This window comes from Dryobates pubescens, chromosome 35 (assembly GCF_014839835.1).
Source record: "Dryobates pubescens isolate bDryPub1 chromosome 35, bDryPub1.pri, whole genome shotgun sequence".
Lineage (NCBI taxonomy): Eukaryota > Metazoa > Chordata > Aves > Piciformes > Picidae > Dryobates > Dryobates pubescens.
The window spans coordinates 5,104,138-5,119,589 of record NC_071646.1 but is presented as its reverse complement, the minus strand read 5'-3'; the positions used below and the strand labels follow the sequence as shown (position 1 = coordinate 5,119,589).

Genomic DNA, 15,452 nt, shown 5'->3' with positions numbered 1-15,452 from the left:
GGAAAAAACCAAAAACCAACCCAACCTCTAGTAAATGTTTTTTATATATATATATATAAATATTTCTATTTATAGCTATAGACAGTGAAAGGGAGATTGTGGGTTTATGCATGCTGATTTTTTTTGCTTTGGATTCCAAGGCTTCTATAAAAATTCATTTCAGGAAATAACTTAAGTTCTGGCCCAAGCTGCCCTGGTTTTGTCTTTGAAGATCATCCTTTACATCTGATCTCACAAGAACCCCCTCATCCCAAGCACTCCTCCTGGGAAACCAGGAAGTCAGAACACAAGGTGCATGTTTCTGTACCCTGTCGGTTTGTCCTGTCCTTGCCAAAGCCTCCAGAGTGGCCGGGAGTTGACAATGAGCTGCAGCACGAGAGGAAGGATGCTGTGATTTCATGGCACTGGCTGAGGTACTCAGTGGAACACTTCACTGATGGTTAAACTGCCCCAGCGCCATCCCCAAAACAGGAAGGACGAAGGTCGAGCAGCTCCACATGCAGGTACAGCTACGACATGCAAACACACCCCACCTCTAGGGAACAACGGCGAGAATCAACTCCAGCCTCTGTCTCCTGGGAGCTAATGCTGGGAAGCCTCAGAACAAGCAGAAAGGAAGAGGCAAAAATACAGGAATACCCAATCCAGGGATAGAAGCTGTTGCCTCTGGAAGTTATTTCCTGATTACATGGAGTTCATGCCTGGCTATCTGGGAGCCTTCACCCTAAAAAGCAGTGGGTCAGAGATTTCCACTCCAGTCTTCCATCCCCTCTCTCCCCATTCATTAAGGCACAAACATATTTACAGTTTCAAACCAAACCTTTCCATGTTCCAGGAATCAGACATTAGAAGGCCTGTACCCTGCTGCACCAGGAAGATCTGGGCATAGATCAATCCCCTGGCACTGAACAAAGACATCCCTCATCCCCACCTTCAGTCCTGAAGATAACAGAGGACTCTCTATGCCTAGCAAACAACTTCCATTACTTGGAGGTTACTTAATTGTAGAATTGATAAAATGGCAACGATTGTAACCAAACTTTCAGCATCAGCTTCCCTGCCTTGCCCCAGCACTGCAAGCTCTGAGCACTGGGAGGACGGAGGAGAGGCCAGAGCAGGTCTCCGGGGGCTTGCCCCAGGCTGTACACAGAACACGAGAGCATGCAGCATGTTTACACAGAGTCGGCTTTTCTTCCCTCCCCCCTCCCTCCCCAATTCAACACACACAAAACCCCTCCACCAAGGAGAATATTGTGACGAGGCACTTGAACGATAATCGGAGAGTCCCTCGGAAAAGGCCTTCCCCTCACAGTGACGTGGGACAAACAGAAGAGAGCAGCTCCTCAGGACTCCATCTCCTCTTGGTCAAGCGGTGGTGGCACGAAGCTGATCACTTCATCGTAAGTCAGGCCTGGTGGCACAAAGGTTTGATTAAGAAGAATAAAGGGAAAAGGATGGTTACACCCTTCTCAGAGACCCAAAGGCAGGTTGGATGAGGCCTTGAGCAAGCTGGTCTAGTGGAAAGTGTCCCTGCCCATGGCAGGGGGTTGGAACTGGATGACCTTTGAGGTCCCTTCCAACCCAAACCATTATGTGAGGATTGACATACACAGTAAAAGTTATTTCTGGACTGTTGAAGACGCGAATAAATTTGAAAGAGAATAAGGACAGGAGCAGCTTTGTCACCTACATGTTTGTACATTCAGAGTAGCAGAGACTACACTAATGATGTGCACAGCTTGTGATGGATTCATGCAGCACGAGGCCCTCAGAACGGATGCCCACATTCATCTCAGTCTCTTTGTGCCTCTACTATGGCTCAGCTGAACCACAGAGAGGACCATGGAGGAAACAGCTTGGCTCACACCCCTGTCCCCCAAACTCACTTTTCCATTCTTCAATCTCAAGTTCCCTGCTTTCAAAGGACTGGTCATAGGGGTCTGCCACTGGTTCATCATCTGGGTCATGATACTGAGCAAAGTAGGCGTGAGCCAGCGCTTCTGCTGCAGTGATTCGCTTGTCTGTGTCCAGTACCAACATCTTCTCTAGCAAGTCCACAGCTGTGAAAGCACCAAAACACAAAGGATTTTACACTGTGACATGAATCTGACATGTGAGCTCCTACAAACTCAGTGTCTATGAGGAATCTGCAGCTTCTCAGGACCCACCCATCACCCACAGTTTCTTCCTCTTCTATCCTCAGCCCACACACGCTTTAAGCTTTGAAAATGGCAGGGAGCTCTGAACTGCTTCTGCAGTCAGAACAAAGCTTTGAGGAAGTTTTGGTGTCCCAGGACATGCCAACTGCAGCCTGGAGAAGGGAAGGACACTTCAGGCAGCCTTACCTAGGGGATTGGCACCAATGAACACATTTTCAAAGTTCATTTTCGGCATGTAAGACAGAGACTGGATGTAGTTTCTTGCCTGTAGAAATAAACACTGTGTTGAAGTCCAATACAATCCAGACAAGACAAAGTACATTCCAACCATCCTGAAGCACTGGGTATTATGGTCTGTCACCTTGCTTTGCCTTCTCATATTCCAAGACTGACTAAGCCCATCAGCATTATCCCTCCCCAGCTAAAGGCCACTCAGGACAGTGGAAGTGAGGTGACTGGAGGTTCATGCATGACTAGAAAGTAGAGAGGTGCTGCAAGAGCTGAGTGCCCCAAGTCCCAGCGCAGTGTCTGTCAGCCACACAGCACCAAACCAGCTCACATCCAGGCTCTGCCGAGTCCCGGCACCGGCTCACATCCAGGCTCTGCCGAGTCCCGGCACCGGCTCACATCCAGGCTCTGCCGAGTCCCGGCACCGGCTCACATCCAGGCTCTGCCGAGTCCCGGCACCGGCTCACATCCAGGCTCTGCCGAGTCCTGGCACCGGCTCACATCCAGGCTCTGCCGAGTCCCGGCAGCCTACATTGCCCAAACCTCAGCTGGTACCAAAATGCTGCCGCAGGGAGTTGCCCACCCCATGCTGCATGCGAGCAGCGGTGAATGCTGCGAGTGAAGCCCTGCCCTGCAACCCTCCCCTCCCCAAAACTGCTCAGGTCTCACCTCATGGCTGGGCATCCTGTTAATGAGGTATGCAGGGGGTGTTCCCGTCAGACGCATGATCTGCTGAAGCTGGTTAATATCTTAAGTGCCTAGTCAAGGGCTTTGTTAAAAACAGTGCAAAAACCATTTGACACAGAAAAAAGGCTGCAGACAAAGCACCTCTTCTGCAAACCACAAGGCAAAAGCTGTCTGTACAGGCAGGGCCTCACTGATTCCTTCAAATGCTTATGAAAAAGTTTAGTGACTTGTCCAACCCTACAACCAATGGAGAATTACTGACCGCTCGGTAACAGCGTCAGCACAAAGTATTTCTGTCCCCTATAAGTAGCATTACCCTACACCATGGTTACGTTCATGCTTCCAACAGCTTTAATCCACCAGAGCAGACGTTTCCTTTGGCTGAAGCTACCCCTCCAAAACTTTCCTAGGCTGCTGCAGCCTCAGGAAAGTGAACAGAAATTAAAACAGGAACCAGAATCATATCCCCTGCTCTGGTTACCAGCTGTTTGGTTTTTTTCCCCCTCTCTCCTTGCTGCATCGAAAGTGCTTCAGTTCCTCGCGGTGCAAAGTGAAATGGGCTCACAAGTGACACCTCCTTCTCAACAGCTTTGAATGCACTTTGGTATGTGGGCGAGGTGACAGAAGGCATAAATGCAAAATTAGCAAACCAGGAGCATTGCATAAGCCAGAGTTAGCTGATGGCAGTGAGCAGAGGAAAGGGAGAGCAACTGAAGTCATGCTGCAGAAACCCAGAACTCGTTACACTGATGGACTGAGGGACCTCTAACACTCCTCTCTCTACAATGGAAAAAGTGATCAGAAACAGAACTTTTCTGTGGGTTTTTGTTTTGACCAGACTCTTGATCTGGACCTGGCTAGGAGCAATTTTTCTTTTTCTTGTGCAGTGCTAAAGAAGCGACCCACTTCCATCTTACGTATGCAAACTAATCTTTTGCTTAACCCAGTCAACCTTTCAGCTTATCCCTTGCTAATCCCCTGCACTTCCAGACTACCCTTCAGCTCAGTTCACAGAGCCTAAAGCAACCTGCACTTCACAGTCCTGACCTTTCCAGGGCTCTTCTAATCACTGATGTTCAGCAAGATAACCAAATGATTCCAGCCTCTAGGAGATGGAATTCAAGGCTAACCTTCTGTTTCTCATTTACAGTTACATGAAGCAGAACAGAAGCTGCAGCACAAAATAACTTCATGGTTGCTCTCCACCACACTGATCTTCTATTACAGAGAGTCAGAATTGTTTGGGTTGGAAAAAACCTTTAGGATCATTTGAGTCCAACCATGATCTAATTTTACCAAGTCTGGTGCTAAACCATGGCCCTATCAGAACCCTATCACATTTGTGGCTAACAGGAGGATGGTGACTGTTTTTATAAGGAGTCCCATGGAAAACACAAGGGGTGATGGGGACAAGTTACTGCTGGGGAGATTCCCATTGGAATCCAGAAGAAAACTTTTCCCCATGAGAACAGCTGGACAAAGGAAGCAACAGATTCCCCTGCATTGGTCAGTTTTAAGACAGCTTGACAAGGTGCTGAGCCAGCTCATTTCAAATCTGCTACCACCTAGGGAGGCTGGATCATTGGGGTCCCTTCCAACCTTCCCTTCTGTGATTCATAGCAGAAGGAGCAGAGTGAATTGCTAAAGTACTCTGCTGGTTACCTCTACGCAAGCTTGCTGCACTTTTACTTGTCAATCCCTGCTGTTACAGCATCTCTAACTTCTATGCCCTTCACCTTCAGAAACAAGTAATATGCAATGCCATTTACCACTGCCTTTGCAGGAGTTGACAGTTCATGATTAGAACAATCCAGAAATGGCAGCATGGCTGGAAAGAAGTCACCCTGTAAAAAGGGGGACTGCAGAAAGCTTTTTGCTATTACCTTGGTCAACTGGCCCCACGCAGCAACACCCTTTCAATACATCACCCAGTTAGTTTTCCTCTCAGCAGCCTGTACACTGTGTGCCCTGCAAAGAGCTGCCACATAAAGCACCTAAAAATACACTCTGGATTTTATGTTACAAAACTGAAGCCGGTGGCAGAGGTGTTTCAGGAGTGAACCACACTACAGAAGGGACTGCATGTGTTCAGAGCACAACACACTCATTCCTGTTCTGGAAGATCTCAGGGTAGGCAAAGTGTAGAAATAATAATAGAGACGAGCCTCAAGATCTTAGCTGTGAAAAATCCTTCCCCAGCAGCACCTGATGGTACAAGAGATCACGAAGCAGAAACCCACAAATTGAAAGAAAAGTCACGAAGCAGTAAAATGAGAAGATGGAAGAAAGAAATCAGACTGCAGGCAGAGGTAAAGAGGAATAAAGAGCAGATACACACAGCGCGAGAACTCAAAGCCATCCAAGAGCACAGAATGACAAAGGAAGGAAAAATAACAGAAAATAAATCCCAACACATACTACAGGGAGACTACAGGAGGGCAACACACAAACCAGGGACTTCAAAAGGGGCAGATATTACAATCAAAGTATAAACTCACAGACTCTGAGGAGATTTTCTTCAAAAGCTCAGGCCCTGGGGTTCCAACGAGTCTCAAAATGAGCTTCAACTGATCAATATCTAATGATGGACCATAAAGGAAAATGCTGGGACAAATCAAAATGAAAAAAAAGGAAAATAAAAGGAAAATAAAATAAACGCAAGACATCAGCTCATTAAGTCACCACCTGCCAAGGCCTCCACTGAAAAGCTGTTTTAAGCAAACTGTATTCATCCCTTTCGTGTACAATGGAATACCCCCCTGGAACAGAGCTCTGTCTGCATCAGATGGGTTGAGCAGCTCATCTAGGAACACCCCACGTGCATGGACTTGGTCCCTGCATCCTCAGCCACTAGGAGCAGGGGCAGAGCTCTCACCCTGCTGGCACAGGTCAGTTCACATGCTCCTTCCAGGCCACACACTGAAGTAGCAACAGTGAGCAGGGTTAGGTTGTGTTAGTGAGAGATGAAGGAAAAGCACAGGGCTGAAAAGTGTAGGCACTAATAGGGGAAAAAAAGTCAAGGCCTCTGCTGAACACCTTTCAAGGCAACTCAGCCACTTCTGGAACTCAAAAAGTAAGAAAATGCCTGGAGCCTGCTCCCAACCTCTCGCCCTGAAGATGGGGAGTGCCATTCAGCCAGGGTACTGCAGCCAGCACAGGGTGATGGCCTCAGAAGTAGGGTAGGAGGCCAAAGCTTCTGGATCTCCTTCTCTTCTGCCCTACAGACCTGCCACAGTGGCTGCAACGGCATGTGGACTTGGATTTACAGTCTCTGTGTAGAAAAGTCTAGGGACTTAACACTGCAGGTGTAACGAGTGTTTTATCCAAAAGAGGACAGCAGCCTGGGGGAAGCTGTGTTTAACAGGGCTTGAAAATGAAGTATTTGGTATCCCCTGACAGAAAAAATCCACTACAGATAGTTCTATGCCTAAAACTCAAGGCAAAAAGGAGACACAAGGTATCTTTAAAATCACTGAAAGATTTCATCTCCCTTTTTCTCTGAAGTCTCCTCCATGCTGCCCCTTCAAGACTTGTGATTTCAGACTCTGTATCATTTCTATTTGTCCTTAAATTATAACAAACTAGTCACACATTGTCCTTCCAACTGAAGCAGTCACTCACTAGACAGTGTTTTTTCTGGGATCAGTGCCTTGCTGCCAGCTCCCTGTTAGAGTATCTTTTAATTCTGCTACTACAAGAGTTCTAGAAATGCTCTCTTGTGTTTTAAAAAGCCTCAGAGCTCCTGTAACACCAGCAAACTGTGTATGAAGGAACTCAGCAACACTGCACCAAACCCTTTATCTTCTGATGTAAATTTCAGACCCAAGTTTTATGTACAAAATGAGCCCAAAGCCCTGGAAATAGCACTTTGCAGAACAGCTGAACTAATTCCTCGCTTCTCAACTCCCACCTACTTGAACACTCCAACCGAGTAAATCCAATATCTCAGCTGGGTTTAGCTCAGCTGCTGAATCACCAACTAAGTGTCAATGCTTAAAATGAAATCAGTACATCCACTGGTGCAGGAAAATCAGCAGAAGGTGCCACACTAACCACAACCAGCTCAGCTAAATTGGCTTTTCCTTGGTGCCACTCAAGCAGCCCTCACATCTTCCACTCTTTGCACAAGAAACTGCTGACATGCCTCAGAAGGCAGGAGCCATACCTCAGTTTGAGTATTTAAATTCTTTTAAAGGCATTTAAAATTCTTTACTGTGAGGGTGCTGAGACACTGGAATGCATTGTCCAATGAAGTTGTGGATGCCTCATTCCTGGAAATGTTTAAGACCAGGTTGGATGAGGCTTTGAGCAATCTGGTCTAGTGGGAGGTGGCCCTGCCTATGGCAGAGGGATTGCAAAAAGATGATCTTTATGGTCCCTTCCAATTCAAGCCAGTCTATGACATGATTCTATGATTTAACAAAATCACCTGCACCATGTGTGCCAGCATCTGTGCTGCCCAGTTTGCTGCCAGCTCATTTCCCAGGGAAAACTGCTACTGGAATTGCTTCTAGTTTTGAGCCTGCCACCTATATCCTGCTGAATTGCAGCATTCAGCCTACCACATCCCAGTGAAATAAGCCATAAGCAATTAAAGACAGGAAAAAAGACTTAGCATATACAAAGCAAAAGGAAAAAAAAACAAACCAAACAGATGTGCATGGAGAAGGAAAGCGCAGCATGCAACCCCCCAGTGCCAACACCAAGGGACCCCCAAGAACTGGTGAGTTGCAGTGATTCCAAAAGTGAGCAAACAACCTGCTGTCACTGTCAGGAGTGTCAGAGTTCACCCAGGCAAAGCAAAGGTCAGAACTTAGCTGCCACCACAAGCAGGAGTATCAGAAGAACAAGTGATTTCAGATGGGTTAGTTCTCATGGAAGCCCCACACTGCTGAATAAAAGCAGTAATAAGAACGCTCTTCAGAGTTATAAGGGAATACAGTCAACTTAAACCACACAGAAAACAGGCTGAAGTAGGACAAAACAGTCAGGATATTCTTATTTGTACTTTATATCACTCTAAGCAAGGCAAATAGTCAAATTTAAAGTCAACTTCACTACTTATTGATATGAATCAGTCACAAGAGCTGTAAAAAAAAATTAATCAAGAATTTACATGTTTAACAGAAACTGATCTTAGCATAAGAGAGATGACAACAACAGAAGAATGCCTCTAGCTAAGCCTTACAGTAAACTTCCAAAGGACTCTTGGATATTTTTTTCAGTCTCTGACTAGTCTTTCTCACGACCTTGCTCCCTTCTCCACCTCCCAGCAGAGATTTTATCAGTATTAGAAATCCATCTTTCATCCAAATCTTTCCACCTGTAGCTTACAGCAGGAACAATTCAATTTGCTTACACTCTGTGTGAAGTGAGGGATATTGGAACAACCCTGCAGAGCTAAGCCCACATTAATCACAGGAGTTAAAAAGACCAATTCTTGCTTTAAGTCAATGACAGCCACGATCAGGATTAGGTCCTTTTGTGGTGTGAAACTGGAGCAGGGTAGATTTGGGTTCAACATAAGGAGAAAGTTCTTTACAATGCGAGCAGTGAAATACTGGAACAGGTTTCCCAGGGATGTGTCCATGGAGACATTCAAGGTCAGATCTGATGTGACCCTGGGGCAGCCTGCTCTAGTTGGAGGTGTCCCTGCTGACTGCAGGGGGGTTGGACAAGATGACCTTTGAGGCTCCCTTCCAACCCAATGCAATCTGTGAATCTGTAAATTCAGCATTAGATTATCAGTGGCACAATCATCAGAGACAGCATTGAAGATCAGCATCTCAGAATACAACTTCATTGATTACTTACCAGATTACATTAACTGTACAGCTTGGCTGTGCTGAAGCCCCTTACAAGGAATATACACATCTGTGGGCTGTATAAAGAAATACCTGATGGATTGGAGATGCCATCACACCATTTCTGCTAAATCCTTGGTGAAAGGAACCAGCATTTCAAACAAGAGACCCACCTGAACAGGAGGATGAGCAACATGAGCAGGTATTCCCTAGTCTGTCACTAGCTGCTTCATTTTGGAAATGTGAAGCTACATAGTTGAGAAAAAATTAATGTCTTGAGATCAAAAAGAAAGAAGAATGTCACATTTTCAGCTGTCAAAGGGGAGCAGTTTCCAGCTTTCTGAACACATGGAACGCAGTCATCTTGCCTCCAGCTGCAAAGTGAATTCCCTCCAAATGCAGAGGAATTGGGTACACTACGCCCTTCGCTGCTGCAGCCATGGCAAATCCTCCCTGCATGAAGCCACGTTTATGTTAACTGTGGAGTCAGTAATTCAGCAATCACGGTAACACTGCAGGAGGAACCCAAGCCTCAGCAAATCTGTGGGTATATGGATATTATTCTGAGCCCAGAAGCACCTTACATGTTCTGCCTGTGTAAAACTCCTAAAATCATGGAGATTTAATGATTTCAAAGCGCCTTCAAGGTAGGAAGACGCTAGAACCCATCATTATCTTACTTTATTTGTCAAAGTTGAAGTGAATGCTGGTGACTGGTGCCTTTCTAGATACTTGGCTAAGTGTTCCATGCACAAACAAGGCTCATAACCACAAATCCTGCTCCCCTGACACTTCTAACCTCATGACTGAGCAGCATGTACATTGAAGTGGGGAACCACACACACAAAATGGAAGAACCAAAACACTACAGAGTTTTATCTAGTGGATAAAGGATTTGGCCTTATTTTTCTTAAATTCTAACCAACTCAGGACAGAAACTTTTGAATTAAAGTGTTCCTAGCATTTGCAAAAGAAATGGAGCAGTTCAAGGTTCAGAAGCATCTGCTGGAAGATATAAATCAGTGAAGTACCTTAACATGACAAAGCAAACAATTTGGATCCTAAAAATCAACTTTATTTTGCATGGTGGTTATTATTTGCTGCAATTCTTAGCTTGGAGGAAAAAAAACTCCAACAAATCTCTCAGGCTTAGAGCTTCACAACATGAAGCATTTCTTACAGATTGCACATCCTGTTAGCAAGTATTTTACTTCAAGACTTGTAAAATCTAAGCTGTCTCACTATTAGCAGGGTCAAATAATGGCAATAGCTTAAAATATTTCTGCTTTGTTTGAATCAACAATTCTTGATTTCTCTTTTTTTCCTACAAGAAACAAGATCTGCCCCAAATTACAGGTGCTGCAGCAGCAGACAGGAATCTGGCAGCTCTTTCCCTAGCTTCTGAATACTTCGGTGTTGGTTCTGCTTCTGTCTCTGACACCAGAAAAATACAGCAGAGATAACTAAACAGCAAAGCACAGCCAAATCAACAAATCTGGAGAGAGACTGGGAGATGGAGACAGGCAGAAAAAAGATAGATATATGAATGGAAATTAGAGCTCTTTGAAAAAGGAGATGAAACTGTGGCAAAACTGGAATGAAAGCCTTGCCCCCCAGGGAAGAGTTTTGGAATCAAGATGCTTTCCAAAGTCATACACAGAGGTCAGCACTTCCAGCACTTCTTTTCTTTGCATCAAATGCTAATAGATTTGAATTAATAGCTAAAATACTTATACATTAATAAAAGTTGAATGAATAAATTTTGGTAAAAGGTGGGCAATGTTATTTTCTCTGGTAAATAAAGTTCAGTTTCTAGGCAATGAAAAATCCTCCCAGGAGTAAACTGCCCCACGGGTTGTATGACTGAACCAAAGTGTAACAATTTGCATCAAGCCTCAGTTCTAATTTCCTAGGGATAAAAGTGACCACCTCTCACTGTGGCCCCAGAAACCTGCCTAAGGGTCCTTACCCAACCCCTTTTGGTGCAGCAAAATAGTATTTCTGAAGAGCTGTTCTTCAGGCTTTATTTTCCATCTCAGCACAAGCACACAGAGAAAGAAAGCTCACAATCTGTTTACATGGAAGTGGAACCCAAACATTTCAAAGGAATTAAAAGTTCTTTACAAGGAGAGTGGTAAAATACAGGCTGCCCAGAGATGTGGTTGAGGAGACATTCAAGATCAGACTTAATGTGGCTATGGGCAGCCTGATCTGGTTGGAGGTGTCCCTGCTGACTGCAGGGGGGTTGGACAAGATAACCTTTGAGGGTCCCTTCCAACCCAATGCCATCTGTGATTCTGAATTTGGAAGAAAATATTTGGCGCTAAGTGTCTGCAAAGCCACCACTCTCACAACATTCCACAGAGGCCAGGAGGGATGCTTCAAAGTGGGAGCAATTCTGAGCAGCCAGGTTACTCCACACAGTTATTTTCTACAAACTCAAAGAGCAATGAATTGAAATAAACTTAAAGGAAAGTTAACTCCCAGAAACAACCAACCAGCGAGCAATTCTAGTGATGCTAACCAACAATGAAGAGGAACAGATTTACCTTGTCGTGTGCAGCAAAATCAAGGACTTACCTCTCTGCACTGTGAGTAAAAGAAGCTGTTAATCTAAAACCAAACAAAAATCCTCCCACAACCAAACCCAGAATGTCTTTTCTTGTGAAGTATGAGAAGGTGAAGTGCTCTAATCTCCATTTCAAATATTGCTTTCAAAGGATACGGTCTGTCCCAGGGAACAATGTTCTTCCAGTCAACAGTTCAGCCATAATGCAGCCCACCGACCAAATATCAACTGAGCAAAACAAAACACACAAAATCATGTCAGGAGAAGAAAATAGAGTCTCAGAATCACCCTGTTCTACAAGTACAGAAAGCTTTATCCTGAAATCCTCTTATGGCATCCAAACAGCCTGAGACATGCTGCAAGCTGGCACTGCTCAGTAACTCCGTCCTCTAGGACTTGTTCTAGAGCAGGCAAATGTCCCTTCCACAGCACAACGTGCAATGAGCACCAGAGCTGGGAAGGAATCTGTACAACTGAACAGGAAGAAACCTGTTCCAGACAACTCTGAGGAATGAATTTGCATATAGCCTTCATTAACTCTACCCTAAAAACCACCATTACACTGCAGACACAGGACAAGTCCATGGACAGGCAAGAGGAAAGAAGAGAAAGAGGTGAAGTCTGAAATCAGAGCAGCATGTTATTTCCACTGAGCCATGCACTCTCCTGTACAGGAACTACTCTCAGCATTTGCCTTTCTTCCCTGTGCCTGGTCTGGAAGGGTTGTTAGGAAGCATGGTGTGCTGCTGGGAAGGAGGAAGATGTAACTCTGAAGAGGTGGCTAAGAAGAGAGGATAGCTTTATGTACTCTTTAGTAATTTTTTCCAGACATTTTTCAGTGCATTCCCAGAAGCTTGCTTAGAAACACACCTTCTCCTCACCCAGACACATCCCACTCCCTTTGCTGTGCTGGGAAAAACAAGGGAGAAGTGCTGATAATATTTTAATGGTTGCAATTTCAAAGGGTCAAGTTTGAAGAAGCCTTGTGAACACTGCCACAGTGTAACTGACACCTACTAGAGTGTGCTTCAAATATTGATTCTATGGCTTCCTTCTTCTAGCCACCCCCACTGAAGAGCTGGCCAACCTGCATGACCAAATGGAAAGAGCAGGTGCAAAGGACAACTTCTCTTCCCACAGCTGAAGAACTGAAGAGCATCAAGTTATCTGCACAGGTTACCTGTCTGGTTGTAGTGCATCCAGTTGAGCATGATCTCGGGAGCCCTGTACCAGCGGGTAGCCACGTACCCGGTCATCTCGTCGTCCGTGTGCCGCGCCAAGCCGAAGTCCAGGATCTACACAACAGAAAGGACATCCCCTAACTACTGCAGTGCAACCATGCAAAGTACTTAGAGCAAATAACCAGGCAGCTGTTGGATTGGGTGGAGGAGGAGTGGTGCAACTGTAAAGGCAGGTGATGAAACCAGGATTTCACAACCTATTAAAGATACCAGCCTAGATCAAGTAGGACCCAGCCACCAGAATTACCTCAATATCTGTTCTCTAAAACAACTAAACCCAAACTACAGCCACTAATACTTCACTTTCAGAATGATTCATTAAAAGCACAGGAAGAGATACAGAAAAATGTCAGCCCTTTACAGCTGGGAAGGACATTATTCCACTGGGCCATGCAAAGATTTCCATGTGGTATTATGTTGTCCCTTCAATTCCAAGGGACAGCCACAAGGCATTCAGGCAGACCAAGCAGACCTCATGATTACCTTCAGCTCGCAGTCTTCATTTACAGCTAGGTTACTGGGCTTTAAATCCTAAAAAAATTAAACACCACCAGCATTAAAGGTGCTATATAGCATCTTTCACAAGTCTAAGGTAGATTAAAATGTAAATGCAGAAAGCAAATTAATTCAAACTGGTTGCAAATATCACCTCTTCATCCTCAGGAAAATTACTTGGTGCCAGTCAGCTCTCTCAGAGGTGTCCCATATAAGCAAAATGCATAAAGGCTGTGATGTAAATGTATAGCAAACACACACACAGAGAACCCCAGCATGGTGGAGGTTGGAAGGGACCTCTGGACATCATCCAGTTAAACGCCCCTGCTCCAGCAGGCCACCCACAGCAGCTTGCCCAGCATCACAATGGCCAGCTGGATTTGGAAGCTCTCCAGAGAAAGAGACTCCACAACGTGTCTGGGCAGCCTGCTCCAGGCCTCCAGCACCCTAACACCACAGAAGTTTCTCCTCCTGGTCAGATGGAACCTCCTGGGTTCCAGTTTGTGCTGGTATTTCCTTGTCCTGTTGCTAGGCACCACTCACAAGAGTCTGGCCCCATCCTCTTGCACTCCCCCCACCCCCCTTTTAGATATTTATATCCAAAACCAGAGAAAGCTGGTTTCATGAAGATACAAGTCACTCACAGGCAGCAACAGAAACTGAGGACTGTGACAACCACTTCCCAAATTTAACCAAAAGGATTCTTAGGAAATGTCTTGTTTCTCTGTGTGCTACATGTTTCAAGGCATTGGTCCCCCACAGGAAGCAATCTCAGGATCAGTACTCACCCTGTGTATTATGTCAGCTGAATGGATGTACTGCAAGGCAAGATGACAAACTTTATTTAACAGTCCAAGCAGGCTCCTTCTCATTCCTTCACCACACAGCACTTCCCTACCCCATCCCACACAACTCAAGTGCAAAGATTTGTCTGCAGGAGGAACACAGTGTGTCTGTGGGTTTCAGGTAGGTAGGTGTTCTCCTTAGGAGCACTGCCACCACCAGTGGGACAACACATAAACAAAACTGAGGACACTGAAGATTTACAGTCAAAGCAGATTAAGAGAGCAGCAGAGCTCATCATTTCACAGATTCTGCCCACAGGAACATATAAAGATATCTTAAATAATACACAACTTTACAGTTACAAAGCTCCAAAGAGGTATGAAAGGAAGGAACAATACCCACAGGTTCTCCTACAATATGTTAGGGAAGTCAGAGAAGCCCCAGTATGTTCTCTTGTGAATCTCTGAGGATGTAACACTCATCATAACCTCCACCTCCTGCTGCTGAGCTACCATGCTTCAGGCAGGATGGGTGAAGTACCTTCAGCCCCCGAAGGATCTGGTAGATGAGGAACTGCACATGGTCATCAGTGAGTTTCTGGCATTTCACAATGTTGTTCAGATCTGCTCCCATAAGGTGTGTCACCAGGTACCTGTGAACAAAGGCAGACAACACAGCCCATGAAGCAATCCCTTCAACAGGATTAGGAGAGCAATTCCCTATGAAGCTCCTGTAGCAGGGCTGACTGTCCCAGAGTGTGGTGCTGAATGAAACACAGTTCACAACACTTGAAATAACACAGCAGATGAGCACCCTGCCTCCTATAATGCTGGGCAGCAAACCACAAGTGGATTTGTTGAGCCCAACAATTTAGAATATTGAGATAACTCTTGTGCTGGAATTCAGAATTGTCTGGAATGGATGGCAGACAAGCCAAGGTGGCAAATGTTCCTATAATCATTTGAGGCATGCAAGGAAGACACAAAAGCTGTTTGGTTACAGTCTTCAGAAAAGTTACCTACACATCATTGAATTCTTCTAGTGACTTGGCAGGGGTGAACACATCCAGCAAGCCAATCACCTAGAAAGGAAACAGAAAAGTGAGAATTACATTCATAGTAAAACATGAAACAGTTAGTGAGATCCTTTGTGGAGCAGAAACTACTAATTTCACAAGATATTTCACTTCCAACTACATGAATCATTCTGATGTGGGCAAGTCAGTGTTCACACAAGATCAGAAATGGTCATTTCTTGTGTAATAAAAAATAAATGAAGGTTAAAAACACACAGCTGGTGTTTCACACCACTTAAAGCACCCAGTGGGAGCCAGCACATAAGGCTGCTGTGAGCACTGGTTTGGAAATAGCTGGGGAAAAAAATGATGTTTGTTCAGGAAAGAAATGGATGAGAGAAAAATATCAGACAAAACTGTTTCTTCCTGCTCAATTCTCAGTTATATTGTTGCCTACAGACTGGAATC

At 45.1% G+C, this 15,452-nt stretch overlaps 1 protein-coding gene across 2 annotated transcripts in view; it reads right to left on the bottom strand.

The window, feature by feature from the left end:
* Positions 1-15,452, bottom strand: part of MAPK14 (mitogen-activated protein kinase 14) — a 28,447-nt gene continuing 12,995 nt past the window's right edge. The window contains exons 3-12 of one of the 2 annotated variants that reach the window (XM_009902627.2): positions 14,992-15,050; positions 14,510-14,621; positions 13,972-14,001; positions 13,172-13,219; positions 12,628-12,742; positions 11,604-11,675; positions 5,573-5,652; positions 2,346-2,424; positions 1,887-2,060; positions 1-1,411 (exon numbers count right to left, since the gene is read on the bottom strand). In XM_009902627.2, the coding sequence (XP_009900929.1) occupies positions 1,344-1,411; positions 1,887-2,060; positions 2,346-2,424; positions 5,573-5,652; positions 11,604-11,675; positions 12,628-12,742; positions 13,172-13,219; positions 13,972-14,001; positions 14,510-14,621; positions 14,992-15,050 (837 nt within the window). In that variant the 3' untranslated portion in view covers positions 1-1,343. Of the gene's footprint in view, positions 1,412-1,886; positions 2,061-2,345; positions 2,425-3,056; positions 3,137-5,572; positions 5,653-11,603; positions 11,676-12,627; positions 12,743-13,171; positions 13,220-13,971; positions 14,002-14,509; positions 14,622-14,991; positions 15,051-15,452 lie in introns of both variants that reach the window. The other variant, XM_009902628.2, reaches the window with a different exon arrangement.